The sequence below is a fragment of the Oncorhynchus kisutch genome, unplaced genomic scaffold (assembly GCF_002021735.2).
Source record: "Oncorhynchus kisutch isolate 150728-3 unplaced genomic scaffold, Okis_V2 scaffold847, whole genome shotgun sequence".
Lineage (NCBI taxonomy): Eukaryota > Metazoa > Chordata > Actinopteri > Salmoniformes > Salmonidae > Oncorhynchus > Oncorhynchus kisutch.
The window spans coordinates 75,593-92,638 of NW_022262792.1; the positions used below are offsets into that span (position 1 = coordinate 75,593).

General features: G+C 44.6%; 1 protein-coding gene across 2 annotated transcripts; it reads left to right on the forward strand.

Annotated features, from left to right (window-relative positions):
* Positions 1-623: 623 nt before the first annotated feature.
* Positions 624-12,916, forward strand: LOC116362578 (zinc finger protein 664-like). 2 transcript variants are annotated; one of them, XM_031816653.1, is made up of 2 exons: positions 624-1,341; positions 11,528-12,908. In XM_031816653.1, the coding sequence occupies exons 1-2, from the start codon at positions 912-914 to the stop codon at positions 12,301-12,303; spliced, it is 1,206 nt and encodes a 401-aa protein (XP_031672513.1). In that variant the 5' UTR covers positions 624-911; the 3' UTR covers positions 12,304-12,908. The 2 variants fall into 2 exon arrangements, with proteins under 2 accessions (XP_031672513.1, XP_031672512.1); XM_031816652.1 differs by having other exon boundaries at positions 625-1,341; positions 11,525-12,916.
* The last annotated feature ends 4,130 nt before the right edge of the window (positions 12,917-17,046 follow it).

Below are 17,046 nucleotides of genomic sequence, written 5' to 3' on the forward strand. Positions count from 1 at the left end.
ATCTGGGATTGGTACATCTAATTTCAAACTTTTAAAATAATTATTGGAGAATATAACTTATACATGCCTCATGGGCTTAGTTCAACTGTTGTACCCTATCAGAACCCAAATATAACTTATACATGCCTCATGGGTTTAGTTCAACTGCCGTACCCCATCAGAACATAAAAGCCTGTTTTTACCTCATTGGGTTTGTAAAACAATGTAATTCTAAACAAACGCTGTATATTCTCACAGTTTGGTTAAAACTATAATCCTTTTTTTTTTTTTTTACCAAAACAGTGGCGGGGTAGCGACTTGTTATTGGTTGAACTGCAGATTTCCCCTGTAAAGTAATAAAATGCTCTCATCGAGATAAAAACTCCGGAGGTGAAAACATAACAAACAACAACAACAACAGATAATTGTTTCTAACACATTATCTTTTCAAAACAGGATTTATTAATTATGTACATATTCATATTCAGCTTCTACATCTGTGTAAAGGTACTTAGAAGTAAGAGAAAACATATCTGGTTATTTGCCAATAATTTTTTTGTGAAGTTGGTTTTCCAGAATGTTTCATTTAATTGAACAGCGTTACCCACTCCAGTCAGCAGATGGCGACGTGTCTTTCAGGTGATGCCTCTTGGTGACGTGTATTCTAGTGGACGGGGCTTCTTCAACAACAACACGGCTACTGATTCAACCACTTCGCTAGCTTGCAAGCAAACACAAAACCTAAACATTGAAGCTCTTTCGACCATTTGTGTTAATATGAATCTCAGTGTTTTAAACACAATTCTGTTTATATATATACACTCCTTAACTTACATGCAATTTGCTTGTTTACTTAAATAAGCATATTTGTTAAATTCGTACTGAGTTTAGCACTAGGCTAGTTGCTAATGCTAACTAGCTAGCTAGCTAATATGAGTTCACTAAGCTACTGCCCCCTTGCTAAAGAAGAGGTCTGCTGGACGGAGAAAGAAGCTCTGGGGCTGAACATTATTGTAAAAGAAGAAGAGGAGAATATTACAGTGAAAGGAGAGGAAGAAGCTTTCAGAATAAAACAAGAGGAAGAAGAGGCTGTTGTAGGGAAAGAAGAGAAGGAACCTTTTGGAGTGAAAGAGGAAGAGGGGATAGAGGCTGTCACAGTGGAAGAGGAAGAGGAGGATGTAGAAGCTTTCAGAATGAAAAAGGAGGAAGAGGCCATAACATTGAAAGAAGAGAAGGAACCTTTTGGAGTAAAAGAGGAAGAGGAGGCTATCTCAATAAAAGAGGAGGAGGAAGATGTTTTGGGAGTGACAGAGGAGGATGAAAATGGAGAGGAGGAAGAGACTGAAAATCCTGTTAACACCAGTGAGTATTGTCTTAAAAACAGGGGACACAAGCTCTGCAGTTGTTGAACTAGGCTGTGTGTTTTTAAAGGAACTTTTAAAGGAGCATTCTACTGAATATGTTGTTCAGTACTGTAGGAATTGTTAAAGGAGAAGATGGCCAATGGTACATGCGTGTTTTGTTTAACTCAATTCTGTGGCCAACAGCCCTAGCCATTGATTCTAGGATAATTATAAAAGCCCAATGAGCTTAGTTCAACTGTCGTACCCCAGGGGTAGGCCTATTTACTTTTGAGTCATTTAGCAGACACTCTTATCCAGAGAGACTTGCAGTACTGAGTCATTTAGCAGACAATCATCTCCAGAGAGACTTACAGAAATAGCCAAATTCACTAATTTGAAGTGGTGTCCACATACTTTTGTATAAACAGTATATCTTAGATTAATTCTGACCATTTTGAAGAAATGTATACTGCCTCCGGCATCTCAAGATGGACAAACAGTACTATTGCAGTTTTAGGCTACTCTCCTTAATAGTACTTATGTGAGCACACTCGTTAGGTTCGCCAGCCGAACCGAAGCATGTGGAAGGCTTTTGGGGTGGTCAGGCAGCCTAGCGGTTAGTGTTAGGCCAGTAACCGTAAAGGTTGCTAGATCGAATCCCCGAACTGACAAGGTAAAAAAAATCTGCCGTTCTGCCCCTGAAACAAGGCAGTTAACCCACTGTTCCCCTGGTAGGCCATCATTGTAAATAATAATTTGTTATTGACTGACTTGCCTAGTTAAATAAAGGTAAAATAATTTAGACATTTTTTAAAAATAGCGATATTAACGCTTTGTCCGCTAGCACAAATAAAAAAATAGTCAGACAACAGAGGAACGAGATAGGCAAATCATCTAGTTAACTATTTAGCTATTAGCGTCAAACCAAATGTTATTGGTCACACGCACCAAATACAACAGGTGTGTAGACCTTAGTGAAATGCTTACTGACAATACATTGACATGTATTAATGTCAATGTCTTGTCCCCACTGTCCTAAAATAATTTACCACCTGCACTCGTGTTTAACCGCAAATTGGCCCGACACGCAGCAGCCAATACAGTTGTTGTCATACCTAATTGTCATACCTGAGTAAAAGATACCTTAATTAAAATGGCTCAAATGGAAAAATACGAGAGAAATAAGCCAAGAAAGTATTTGGTTTTAAAAATACTTAAGCTTGGGAGAGGCGAAGGTAGAGTCATGTGTCCTCTGAAACATGACCCGCCAAACCGCGCTCCTTAACACCCGCCTGCTTAACTCTGCACCAATGTGTCAGAGAAAACACAGTTCAACTGACGACCGAAATCAGCCTGCAGGCGTCTGACCCACCACAAGGAGTCACTAAAGAGCACAATGTGCCAAGTAGCGCCCCAGCGGATCAACAACATTGTAGTTACTCCACAACACTAACCTAATTGACAAGTAAAAGTAGGAAGCCTGTACAGAATACAAATATTCCAAAACATGCATCCTGTTTGCAATAAGGAACTAAAGCAAAACTGCAAAGAATGTGGCAAAGAAATGAACTATAGTTTTATTTATTTAACCTTTATGTAACTAGGCAAGTCAGTTAAGAACAAATTCTTATTGACAATGACGACCTACCAAAAGACAAAATGCCTCCTGTGGGGACGGGGGCCTGGGATTAAAATAAATAAATAAATGCAATATAAATAGGACAAAACACACATCACAACAAGAGAGAGACAACACTACATAAAGAGAGACCTAAGACAACAACATAGCAAGGCAGCAACACATGACAACACAACATGGTAGCAACATTATTGGGCACAGTCAACAGCACAAAGGTCAAGGAGGTAGAGACAACAATACATCACACAAAGCAGCCACAACTGTCAGTAAGAGTGTCCATGATTGAGTCTTTTAATGAAGAGATGGAGATAAAACTGTCCAGTTTGAGTGTTTGTTGCAGCTCGTTCCAGTCGCTAGCTGCAGCGAACTGAAAAGAGGAGCGACCCAGGGATGTGTGTGCTTTGGGGACCTTTACCAGAATGTGACTGTCAGAACGGGTGTTGTATGTGGAGGATGAGGGCTGCAGAAGATATCTTAGATAGGGGTGAGTGAGGCCTAAGAGGGTTTTATAAATAAGCATCAACCATTGGGTCTTGCGACGGGTATACAGAGATGACCGGTTATCAGAGAGGTATATGCAGTGATGTGCAGTGATGTGTCCTATAAGGAGCATTGGTGGCAAATCTGATGGCCGAATGGTAAAGACCATCTAGCCGCTCGAGAGCACCCTTACCTGCTGACCTATAAATTATGTTTCCGTAATCTAGCATGGGTAGGATGGTCATCTAAATCAGGGTTAGTTTGGCAGCTGGGGTGAAAGAGGAGCGATTACGATAGAGGAAACCAAGTCTAGATGTATCTTTAGCCTGCAGCTTTGATATGTGCTGAGAGAAGGACAGTGCGCCGTCCAGCCATACTCCCAAGTACTTGTATGAGGTGACTACCTCAAGCTCTAAACCCTCAGAGGTAGTAAGAACACCTGTGGGAAGAGGGGCATTCTTCTTACCAAACCACATGACCTTTGTTTTGGAGGTGTTCAGAACAAGGTTAAGGGTAGAGAAAGCTTGTTGAACACTAAGAAAGCTTTGTTGTAGAGCATTTAATGCAAAATCCGGGAGGGGCCAGCTGAGTATAAGACTGTATCATCTGCATATAAATGGATGAGAGAGCTTCCTCTGTCTGAGCTATGCTGTTGAAGTAAATTGAGAAGAGTGTGGGGCCTAGGATTGAGCCTTGGTGTACTCCCTTGGTGACAGGCAGTGGCTGAGACAGCAGACTTTCTGACTTTATACACTACCCTCTTTGAGAAGGGTAGTTAGCAAACCAGGTCAAAGACCACTAAGAGACACCAATACTCCTTAGTCGGCCCACAAGAAGGGAATGGTCTACCGTATCAAAAGCTTTGGCCAAGTCAATAAAAATAGCAGCACAACATTGCTTAGTGTCAAGGGCAATGGTTACATCATTGAGGACCTTTAAGGTTGCGGTGACACATCCATAACCTGAGCGGAAACCAGATTGCACACCAGAGAGAATACTAAAGACATCAAGAAACCAGTCGAGAAACCAATTGACAAGTTTTTTCAACAATTTTGATAAACAAGGGAAAATAGAAATAGGCCTATAACAGTTAGGATCAGCTTGATCTCCCCCTTTAAATAAAGGACTAACTGTAGCTGCCCTCCAAGCAATGGAAACCTCCCCAGAGATGAGAGACAGGTTAAAAAGGTTGAAGATGATAGGGGGCAGCAACCTTAAAGAAGAAAGGGTCCTGAATACGATGTGTTATGTTTGGGGCAAATCCAATACAAAGCTCTTAGAGATGTACCTAGAAAGACTCACAGCTGTAATCACTGTCAAATCCAATACAAAGCTCTTAGAGACGTACCCAGAAAGACTCACAGCTGTAATCACTGTCAAATGTGATTCTAACATGTATTGACTCTGGGGTGTGAATACTTAAGTAAATGAGATATTTCATTTTTAATAAATTTGCTAAAAATGTCAACAGAAAAATAACTTCGTCGTTATGGAGTATTATGTGTAGATAGATGGGTGAGAGAAATAATATTTAATCCATTGAATTCAGGCTGTAATACCACAAAATGTGGAATAAGTCAAGGGGTGTGAATACTTTTTGAAGGCACTGAACACAATCCATGTTTCAATTGTCTCGAAGCTTATAAATCCTTCTTCCCCCCCCTTCATCTACACTGATTGAAGTGGATTTAACTAGTGACATCAATAAGGGGATCATAGCTTTAACCTGTCTCCATCAGTGAAATCAATAAGGGAATCATAGCATTAACCTGTCTTCCCCCCCCCCCCCCTTCATCTACACTGATTGAAGTGGATTTAACTAGTGACATCAATAAGGGGATCATAGCTTTAACCTGTCTTCCCCCCCTTCATCTACACTGATTGAAGTGGATTTAACTAGTGACATCAATAAGGGGATCATAGCTTTAACCTGTCTTCTCCCCCCCCCCCCTTCATCTACACTGATTGAAGTGGATTTAACTAGTGACATCAATAAGGGGATCATAGCTTTCACCTGGATTCACCTGGTCCGTCTGTCATGGAAAGAACGTTTCTAATGTTTTCTTCCTCTGTGTATGTGACAGATATGAAAATCTCTGTTGGAAACGTACAGGGGCAGTAGGAAGCTTTTTAGGCTGACCAAATTCACATAGAAATATAGTCCATTCTCATTTAAAGCAAGTCTAAGAAGCTGTAGATCTGTTCGACATTATCTATTTCTATGCTTCCTCGCTCTTAAGTTTAGCTTTTGCTCGTTTTACTTTCGGGGTTTCGCACAAAAGCTTCGAACAGCTGAAAATACTATATTTTTAGTTCATGAATATATGTTTCACAGCGGTTTAGATGCTACAATGATCCTCTACACTATTCATCGACTTGTTTTGCCACAAACTGAAATTCTGCCACCAGAATTCTGCCTGTTGTGCCTTTTAAGAAAAGGGTAAATGTAAAGCTGCAACAACTAGGATGGGTTGCTAATATGTCTAGGATTGTGACTGAGGCAGTCTTTATAAATGCTGGTTTCACTGACATATGAGGCAGTCTTTATAAATGCTGGTTTCACTGACATGAGGCAGTCTTTATAAATGCTGGTTTCACTGACATATGAGGCAGTCTTTATAAATGCTGGTTTCACTGACATATGAGGCAGTCTTTATAAATGCTGGTTTCACTGACACGAGGCAGTCTTTATAAATGCTGGTTTCACTGACATGAGGCAGTCTTTATAAATGCTGGTTTCACTGACATATGAGGCAGTCTTTATAAATGCTGGTTTCACTGACATGAGGCAGTCTTTATAAATGCTGGTTTCACTGACATGAGGCTGTCTTTATAAATGCTGGTTTCACTGACATGAGGCTGTTACGGCTTTCTAGTTGTGATGAAGGAGAGTCGGACCAAACTGCAGCGTGTCGATTGCGATCCATATTTATTAAACAAAACGTAAACACTACTAAACACTAAACACTACAAAACAATAAACGTAAAGAAAACCGAAACAGCCTATACTTGTGTAACCGAACACGTAGACAGGAACAAGGACACTAAGGACAATCACCCACGACAAACTCAAAGAATATGGCTGCCTAAATATGGTTCCCAATCAGAGACAACGATAAGCACCTGCCTCTGATTGAGAATCACTCCAGACAGCCATAGACTTTGCTAGAAAACCCCACTAGCTACAGTCCCAAATATATACACACCAAAACCCCAAGACAAAACACACCACAATACAAAAACTCCATGCCACACCCTGGCCTGACCCAATACATGAAGAAAAAACACAAAATACTTAGACCAGGGCGTGACAGAACCCCCCCCTCCCCTAAGGTGCGGACTCCCGAACGCACCTCAAAACAATAGGGAGGGTCCGGGTGGGCGTCTGTCCATGGTGGCGGCTCCGGCGCGGGACGTGGACCCCACTCCTTTAATGTCTTAGTCCCCTCTCCCTTCGTCCCTGGATAGTCCACCCTCGCCGCCGACCATGGCCTAGTAGTCCTCACCCAGAAACCCACTGGACTGAGGAGCAGATCGGGACTGAAGGACAGCTCGGGACTGAGGGGAAGCTCGGGAGTGAGAGAAAGCTCGGGAGTGAGAGAAAGCTCGGGAGTGAGAGAAAGCTCGGGAGTGAGAGAAAGCTCGGGAGTGAGAGAAAGCTCGGGAGTGAGAGAAAGCTCGGGAGTGAGAGAAAGCTCAGGAGTGAGAGAAAGCTCAGGAGTGAGAGAAAGCTCAGGCAGGTAGGTAGATCTACCAGATCCTGGCTGGTTGGCAGATCCTGGCAGATCTGGAAGAGTCTGGCAGATCTGAAAGAGTCTGGTCGACTGGCAGATCTGGAAGAGTCTGGTCGACTGGCAGATCTGGAAGAGTCTGGTCGACTGGCAGATCTGGAAGAGTCTGGTCGACTGGCAGATCTGGAAGAGTCTGGCTGAATGGCAGATCTGGCGGTGCTGGGCAGACTGGCGGCGCTGGGCAGACTGGCGGCGCTGGGCAGACTGACGACGCTGGGCAGACTGGCGGCGCTGGGCAGACTGACGACGCTTGGCAGACTGGCGATGCTGGGCAGACTGGGGGCACTGGCGGCGCTGGGCAGACTGGCGGCACTGGCTGCTCCATATAGGCTGACAGCTCTGGCGGCTTCTTACAGACTGACAGCTCTGGCGGCTCCGTGCTGACTGGCAGCCCCTTGCAGACTGGCAGCCCCTTGCAGACTGACAGCTCCTTGCAGACTGACAGCTCCGTGCAGACTGACAGCTCCTTGCAGACTGACAGCTCCGTGCAGACTAACAGCTCCGTGCAGACTGACAGCTCCGTGCAGACTGACAGCTCCGTGCAGACTGACAGCTCTGGCTGCTCCATGTAGACTGGCAGCTCCTTGCAGACTGGCAGCTCTGGCTGCTCTATGCAGACTGACAGCTCTGGCTGCTCCATGTAGACTGACAGCTCTGGCTGCTCCATGCAGACTGACAGCTCTGGCTGCTCCATGCAGACTGACACCTCTGGCTGCTCCATGTAGACTGACAGCTCTGGCTGCTCCATGTAGACTGACAGCTCTGGCTGCTCCATGCAGACTGACAGCTCTGGCTGCTCCATGCAGACTGACAGCTCTGGCTGCTCCATGCAGACTGACAGCTCTAGCTGCTCCATGCAGGCTGACAGCTCTAGCTGCTCCATGCAGGCTGACAGCTCTGGCTGCTCCATGCAGGCTGGCTTCTCCATGCAGGCTGGCAGCTCCAGCTGCTCCCTGCAGGCTGGCAGCTCTGCCTGCGCTGAACAGGCGGGAGACTCCGGCAGCGCAGGAGAGGAGAGAGGCTCTGGTTGCGCTAAACAGGCGGGAGACTCCAGCAGCGCAGGAGAGGAGAGAGGCTCTGGTTGCGCTGAACAGGCGAGGCGCACTGAAGGCCTGGTGCGTAGTGCTGGAACTGGTGGTACTGGATCGAGGACACGCACAGGAAGCCTGGTGCGGGGAGCTGCTACCGGAGGACTGGTGCGTGGAGGTGGTGACGGATAGACTGGGCCGTGCAGGCACACTGGAGCTCTTGAGCACCGAGCCTGCCCAACCTTACCTGGTTGAATGCTCTCGGTTGCCCTGCCAGTGCGGCGAGGTGGAATAGCCCGCACTGGGCTATGCAGGCGAACCGGAGACACCGAGCGCAAGGCTGGTGCCATGTAAGCCGGCCCAAGGAGACGCACTGGGGACCAGATGCGTAGAGCTGGCTTCATGGCATTTGGCTCGACGCTCAATCTAGCCCGGCCGATACGCGGAGCTGGAATATACCGAATCGGGCTGTGCACCCGCACTGGAGACACCGTGCGCTCCACAGCATAACACGGTGCCTGCCCGATCTCTCTAGCCCCCCGGTAAGCACAGGGAGTTTGCGCAGGTCTCCTACCTGGCATAGCCATACTCCCTGTGAGCCCCCCCCCAATACATTTTTGGGGCTGACTCTCAGGCTTCCATCCGCGTTGCCGTGCTGCTTCCTCATATCTGCGCCTCTCAGCTTTCTCCGCCTCTAGTTCTTCTTTGGGACGGCGATATTCTCCAGGCTGAGCCCAGGGTCCTTTACCGTCCAGTTCCTCCTCCCATGTCCATTTATCCAGGTGGTGCAGCCTCTCCCACTGCAGCTGCTGCTCCTGCTGCTGCTGCCTCTGTTGCCTCCGTTCCTGCTGCTCCTTTGGGCGGCTACACTCCCCTGGTTTAGCCCAGGGTCCTCTCCCGTCGAGGATTTCCTCCCATGTCCAGGAATCCTTATTGAGCATCTCCTTTATCGGCTGCTCCTGCTTGTTGACACGCCGCTTGGTCCGTTGGTGGGTGATTCTGTTACGGCTTTCTAGTTGTGATGAAGGAGAGTCGGACCAAACTGCAGTGTGTCGATTGCGATCCATATTTATTAAACAAAACGTAAACACGACTAAACACTAAACACTACAAAACAATAAACGTAAAGAAAACCGAAACAGCCTATACTTGTGTAACCTAACACGTAGACAGGAACAAAGACACTAAGGACAATCACCCACGACAAACTCAAAGAATATGGCTGCCTAAATATGGTTCCCAATCAGAGACAACGATAAGCACCTGCCTCTGATTGAGAATCACTCCAGACAGCCATAGACTTTGCTAGAAAACCCCACTAGCTACAATCCCAAATATATACACACCAAAACCCCAAGACAAAACACACCACAATACAAAAACTCCATGCCACACCCTGGCCTGACCCAATACATGAAGAAAAACACAAAATACTTAGACCAGGGCGTGACAGAGGCAGTCTTTATAAATGCTGGTTTCACTGACATATGAGGCAGTCTTTATAAATGCTGGTTTCACTGACATGAGGCAGTCTTTATAAATGCTGGTTTCACTGACATGAGGCAGTCTTTATAAATGCTGGTTTCACTGACATGAGGCAGTCTTTATAAAATAATAGCCTCCATGTTTCTATGGTTATATATTTTGCCTCGGCTACTTTGAAGCAAGGTAAGACATGTCCCATAATGTGAAGTAAAACTGGGTGGTGTTCTGGGTGAGTCTGCAGGCCATGGAAGAACTGGAACATTTTCAGCTTCCAGGAATTGTGTACAGACCCTTGCGACATTGAGCCGTGCATTTTCATGCATTCAAATTGGCATCGATAAAATTCAGTTTTTGTTCGTTGTCCGTAGCTTATGCCTGCCCATACCATAACCCCACCGATACCATGGGGCACTCTGTTCACAACCCGCTCGCCCAAACGACGTCATACACGTGGTCTGTAGATGTGAGGCCTGTTGCCAAGTTCCCTACAACTATGTTGGAGGGGGCATTATGGTAGAGAAATGAACATTCAGTTCTCTGGTAACAGCTCTGGTGGATATTAAAGTAAGCATGCCAATTCCACTCCCCCTCAAAATGTCAGACATTTGTGGTATTGTGTTGTGACAAAACTGCACATTTTAGAGTGGCTTTTTATTGGCCCCAGCACAAGGTGCACCTGTGTAATAATCAAGCTGTTCAATCAGCTTCTTGATTTGCCACACTGTCAGGTGGATGGATTATCTTGGTAAAGTAGAAATGCTCACTAACAGGGGTGTAAACAAATTTGTGCACGACATTTGAGAGAAATAAGCTGTTTGTGCGTATGGAACATTTCTGGGATCTTTTATTTTTAGCTCATGAAACATGGGACCAACACTTTACATGTTGTGTTTATATATTTTTTGAGTTGCATAGTTGTTAGTCTGAGTAAATAGGGGTGCTATTTTTTCCCAGAATGTTAAATACAATTCTATGGCAAAGCAGTCTGGTGCTTTTCTCCACGTGAATGTTTTAAACGTGTCTAGTATTTTTGGGGGGGAGGGAGGATCATTTTTTGTCTGCTGATAGTTGCTTCAGGGGTATTGAGTCTAATAATGCCGTAGGATCAGTCCAACGGTTGTTTAATTCAGATTTATATCGATTTTCATAGACGCTTTTAAAATGGTCATTAATACCATCACTAGTCTATTTATCCATTAGGTCTAATACATGTATCCTATACTGACTAGTCTATTACATGTATCCTATACTGACTAGTCTATTACATGTATCCTATACTGACTAGTCTATTACATGTATCCTATACTGACTAGTCTATTACATGTATCCTATACTGACTAGTCTATTACATGTATCCTATACTGACTAGTCTATTGCATGTATCCTATACTGACTAGTCTATTTATCCATTAGGTCTATTACATGTATCCTATACTGACTAGTCTATTACATGTATCCTATACTGACTAGTCTATTTACCCATTAGGTCTATTACATGTATCCTATACTGACTAGTCTATTTATCCATTAGATCTATTACATGTATCCTATACTGACTAGTCTATTACATGTATCCTATACTGACTGTCTATTTACCCATTAGGTCTAATAAATGCACAACACCACTAAGTTTAATAGTGGTTTTATTAGCTTACAAAGCACTACAGCCACTCTGTGATGACAAGCTCTAGTCTAGATTAAACCTCATAGGAAGACTGTTATTATGTGGAGGTTTCATTGAGGTCTCTCTGTTTAACTAAACTCTCTGTTTGTCTTCAGCAGGGGAGAGACCAGACACAGACGCTCACTGTGACAGCTTGAAGAGTGCTTCAGGGGAACCAGACCCAGAGACGTCCAAACCAGAAAGACGACGACACTGCTCTCAGTGTGGAAAGAGTTTTAGCTGGTTTGGGAACCTGAAACGACATGAGAGGACACACACAAAGGAGAGACCCTATCAATGCATTCAGTGTGGAAAGAATTTTAATTCATCAGAATATATGAAAAAACATGAAAAAATACACTCTAAGCCTTACCACTGCTCCCAGTGTGAAAGAAGTTTTACCCAACGGGGGGACCTGAAATCACATGAGAGGACACACACAGGAGAGAAGCCTTACCACTGCTCACAGTGTGAAAGGAATTTTTTCTCATCGGGGTCCTTGAAAAGACATGAGGGGACACACTCTGTGGAAAAACCTTTCCACTGTTCTCATTGTGAAAAGAGTTTTAGGAATTTATGGAACCTGAAAGAACATGAGCAAAGACACACAATGGAGAAGCCTTTCCAATGCTCCCACTGTGGAATTAAATTTACATGGTTTCAACAACTTAAAGAGCATGAAAGAATCCACATTGTAGAGAAAAGTTATCAGTGCCTCCGGTGTGGAAAGATATTTATGCAGTTAGGGCACCTGAAAGTCCATGAGGTAACACACACAGGGGAGAAGCCATACCAATGCTCCGAGTGTGGAAAGAGATATAGCACCTCACATGGACTTAAAAATCATCAGAAAACACACATTGTGCTCCCACAATTGTCTCATATTTTTGACTGAGAATGTGTTTTTGTTTTTGATATACATGAAATCTAATTATAGAAATTGGACTCAAAAATACATTTGTATGATTTATTTTTTGTTTTAAAATATAAATTGAATATGGAGTGAGTAAGTGCATGGCTTTCCCAGATTTCTATGACGTATAATTAATTACAATATGAGTGAAATCATTTTCCAAATAATGGTAATTAAGTATATTAAAAAAGGTAGCTTTTCTGTGTTGGAACGGTGTGCGTATCCAGACTACAGAATGTTGTGGGCGTATACAAGTCATTAAAGGGATACTTTGTGATTTTGGCAACGAGGCCCTTTATCTACCTCACCAGAGTCCGATGAACTCGTGGATATTATTTTTTAGGTGTCCAGTATGGGGGAAGTTTGAGGTAGGTTTGTGAGTCAGTGCTAACAAGATGGAATAGATGAATCCACTCATTTGAAGGGGTAATCTTACATACACTATATATACAAAATGATGTTGCATATCTTAACCCATATTCCCACTATTGATGAATAATATAATGATGTAGGCACTGAAACAGTTGTTCCATCCCCGAGCCCAACGTGCCCAACGTGCCCAACGTGCCCAGTTCAATAAATAAATAAAGGAGAAGACTTCATGTGTTTTTTTGTTATTTAACCTTTTATTTAACTAGTCCGTTAAGAACAATGACGACCTACACCGGCCAAACCCGGACGACGCTGGGACAATTGTGCGCCGCCCAATGGGACTCCCAATCACGGCCGGTTGTGATACAGCCTGGAATCGAACCAGGGTGTCTGTAGAGATGCAGTGTCTCAGACCACTGTGATACAGCCTGGACTAGAACCAGGTACTGTAGAGATGCAGTGTCTCAGACCACTGTGGTACAGCCTGGACTAGAACCAGGTACTGTAGAGATGCAGTGTCTCAGACCACTGTGATGCAGCCTGGACTAGAACCAGTTACTGTAGAGATGCAGTGTCTCAGACCACTGTGGTACAGCCTGGACTAGAACCAGGTACTGTAGAGATGCAGTGTTTCAGACCACTGTGATACAGCCTGGACTAGAACCAGGTACTGTAGAGATGCAGTGTCTCAGACCACTGTGATACAGCCTGGACTAGAACCAGGTACTGTAGAGATGCAGTGTCCCAGACCACTGTGGTACAGCCTGGACTAGAACCAGGTACTGTAGAGATGCAGTGTTTCAGACCACTGTGATACAGCCTGGACTAGAACCAGGTACTGTAGAGATGCAGTGTCTCAGACCACTGTGATACAGCCTGGACTAGAACCAGGTACTGTAGAGATGCAGTGTTTCAGACCACTGTGATACAGCCTGGACTAGAACCAGGTACTGTAGAGATGCAGTGTCTCAGACCACTGTGATACAGCCTGGACTAGAACCAGGTACTGTAGAGATGCAGTGTTTCAGACCACTGTGATACAGCCTGGACTAGAACCAGGTACTGTAGAGATGCAGTGTCCCAGACCACTGTGATACAGCCTGGACTAGAACCAGGTACTGTAGAGATGCAGTGTCTCAGACCACTGTGGTACAGCCTGGACTAGAACTAGGGTGTCTCTAGTGACGCCTCTCGCTGCCGCCACTTGGGAGCCACTCGATGACAGAAGTGAGTAGTACGGGGGAGGGACAGTCATTTTTAGTTCTGTTACCTTTGCTTGCTTGCGTACAGGAACAATGGTGTCCATACAAACACCTTTATAGCGTCCTCAGAGCATGTGCAGACCAGCTGGCTGGGGAGGTGAGGCATCGGTGTGGTTTTCCCTTTGTAATCTCTTCCACATTCATCCCATGTCTGAGCCGTTTGGTGCCTATACTGTCTGTTTTGCCTCTTTGATTGTCTTATGGAGCTCATAGCTGTTTCATACTTGTCCATGTTTGCAGTCATTTTTACCATGGCTAAATGGGGTGTTTCGTCCTTTCAGTTAACAGGATAAGTCCTGACTTGACTTTTACCGTGGCTAAATGGGGTGCTTCGTCCTTTCAGTTAACAGGATAAGTCCTGACTTGACTTTTACCGTGGCTAAATGGGGTGCTTCGTCCTTTCAGTAGGATCTTAATTTGAGCCAGTTTGCTACAGCAGGAACTAATCCTGCAGCAACAAGAAATGTGAATTATGGAAAGGGGGATACCTAGTCAGGTGTACAACTAAATGCCTTCAACTGAAATGTGTCTTCCGCATTTAACCCAATTATTATGTGGATTATAATTAATGAATATATTTGTAGCGGTTGAAACGATGTTTGTAAGGGAAAATCAAGTCTGAAATGTAAAAGTGGAAACTACAAACTTCAGAAGTCTTTATAAACTTCAAAATAAAAAAAAAAGGTTTTAAAATTCCTGCATTGCAGATCCTACATCTGTACTGGGACTTTAGCCTACTGCACAAACCTCATTGCTACAGAATTGTTGTTTGATAGGTTAATGTTGCATAACATTACATTTTTTTCATGTTAAAAGCTTGATGTTTGACTGAGAAATGTATCTTAACTCAGAAAAGGTTGGTGACCAATGTCTTGGATATTACTCACGCTACGGGTTGGTGTAAGTATGAAGACAGTGCTAGATTTGGCTTGGTTTTCAGCTGTTGCTAGGTTGTATTAATTAGTGCACACCGTAGCAAAAGTTCTGCAACAGAAAACAAAAAACAAGCGTTTCTTAAATGTACAAGTTCCACTAGTCGTCCTTGCCATTTCGGTCTGTTTTCTTCCATTTAGATTCTAGTGAAAAGGACCCTGATCTCTCTGTTAAACTAACTACTCTGTATTTGGCAGGAGAGAGACCAGACTCAGAGGAACCAGAGCCAGAGACGTCCAAATCAGCAAGACCACACCACTGCTCCCACCGCAGATTTTTTTTTACTAAGTTAGGGAACCTTAAAGACCATGAGAGATTACACACAGGAGAGAAGCCTTACCAATACTCCCAGTGTGGAAAGAGCTTTACTAAGTTAGGGAACCTTAAAGACCATGAGAGATTACACACAGGAGAGAAGCCTCATCAATGCTCCCAGCGTGGAAAGAGATTTCCCTCATCATGGTTTTTGAAATCACACGAGAGGACACACTCTCGTGTGTCCTTACCAAAGCCTTACCAATGCTTCCAGTGGGGAAAGAGTTTTACCTGGTTAGGGAATCTGAAAAGGCATGAAAGGGGACATAAGGGTGAGATGCCTCATCATTGCTTCTAGTGTGGAAAAAGTTTTACCCAGTTAAGGAGCATGACAATACATAAGAGAACACACACAGGAGAAAAGCCTCATTACTGCTCCTACCGTGGAAAGAGCTAACCAGCTAACAAACCTGAAATCACACAAGAGAACACACACACACAGCTGAGAAATCGCCTTTCCACTGCTCCCACTGTGCATTGAAGTTTACCTGGTTACGGAAACAGATAGAGCATGAAGGAATCCACACCTGGGAAAAGTGTTGTCAATGCTCCCTGTGTGGAAAATATATTTCCCCAGTTAGGAGACCTAAATGAACACAAGGAAACACAGGGGAGTTGCCTTCCCTCTGCTCCCAGTGTGTAAAATATATTTACCATCACATAAACTTACAATTCATGAGAGAAGACATTGCTCCCATGGTCTCATATTTTTTACTGAAAAGTTGTGCTTTTGTTTCTGCCATATGAAATCAAATTTCTACCAAAAAAATACATTTATGTTTAAAAAAATTTTTATCTCAACATTTAATTGAATATAAAGTATGTCAGTTTGAATGTAGAGTACATTGGACTGTGATTAAATGGTCCTTTTCTTCAACTCTGGCAAAGAGTGCTGCTTCCAAGTGCTGTTTCCATGATGCTATATTGTTTACAGTGGCTGGATGTGTATCTTACAGCTTTAAGGGAATGTGAAGGGAGACCTTCACTGGTGCCCTGCCTTCTCTTTCTAGAAGGGAGGCCTTCACTGGTGCCCTGCCTTCTCTATCTAGAAGGGAGGCCTTCACTGGTGCCCTGCCTCTTCTTTCTAGAAGGGAGGCCTTCACTGGTGCCCTGCCTTCTCTATCTAGAAGGGAGGCCTTCACTGGTGCCCTGCCTTCTCTATCTAGAAGGGAGGCCTTCACTGGTGCCCTGCCTTCTCTATCTAGAAGGGAGGCCTTCACTGGTGCCCTGCCTTCTCTATCTAGAAGGGAGGCCTTCACTGGTGCCCTGCCTTCTCTATCTAGAAGGGAGGCCTTCACTGGTGCCCTGCCTTCTCTATCTAGAAGGGAGGCCTTCACCGGTGCCCTGCCTTCTCTATCTAGAAGGGAGGCCTTCACTGGTGCCCTGCCTTCTCTTTCTAGAAGGGAGGCCTTCACTGGTGCCCTGCCTTCTCTTTCTAGAAGGGAGGCCTTCACTGGTGCCCTGCCTTCTCTTTCTAGAAGGGAGGCCTTCACTGGTGCCCTGCCTTCTCTTTCTAGAAGGGAGGCCTTCACTGGTGCCCTGCCTTCTCTTTCTAGAAGGGAGGCCTTCACTGGTGCCCTGCCTTCTCTTTCTAGAAGGGAGGCCTTCACTGGTGCCCTGCCTTCTCTTTCTAGAAGGGAGGCCTTCACTGGTAACCTGCCTTCTCTTTCTAGAAGGGAGGCCTTCACTGGTGCCCTGCCTTCTCTTTCTAGAAGGGAGGCCTTCACTGGTGCCCTGCCTTCTCTATCTAGAAGGGAGGCCTTCACTGGTGCCCTGCCTTCTCTTTCTAGATGGGAGGCCTTCACTGGTGCCCTGCCTTCTCTTTCTAGAAGGGAGGCCTTCA

Bases quoted from the DNA above. Each gene is read 5' to 3' on its own strand.
- LOC116362578 (XM_031816652.1), top strand. From the start codon at position 912: ATGAGTTCACTAAGCTACTGCCCCCTTGCTAAAGAAGAGGTCTGCTGG. The intron at 1,342-11,524 runs GTGAGTATTGTC...GTTTGTCTTCAG, and splicing joins TGAAAATCCTGTTAACACCA to CAGGGGAGAGACCAGACACA.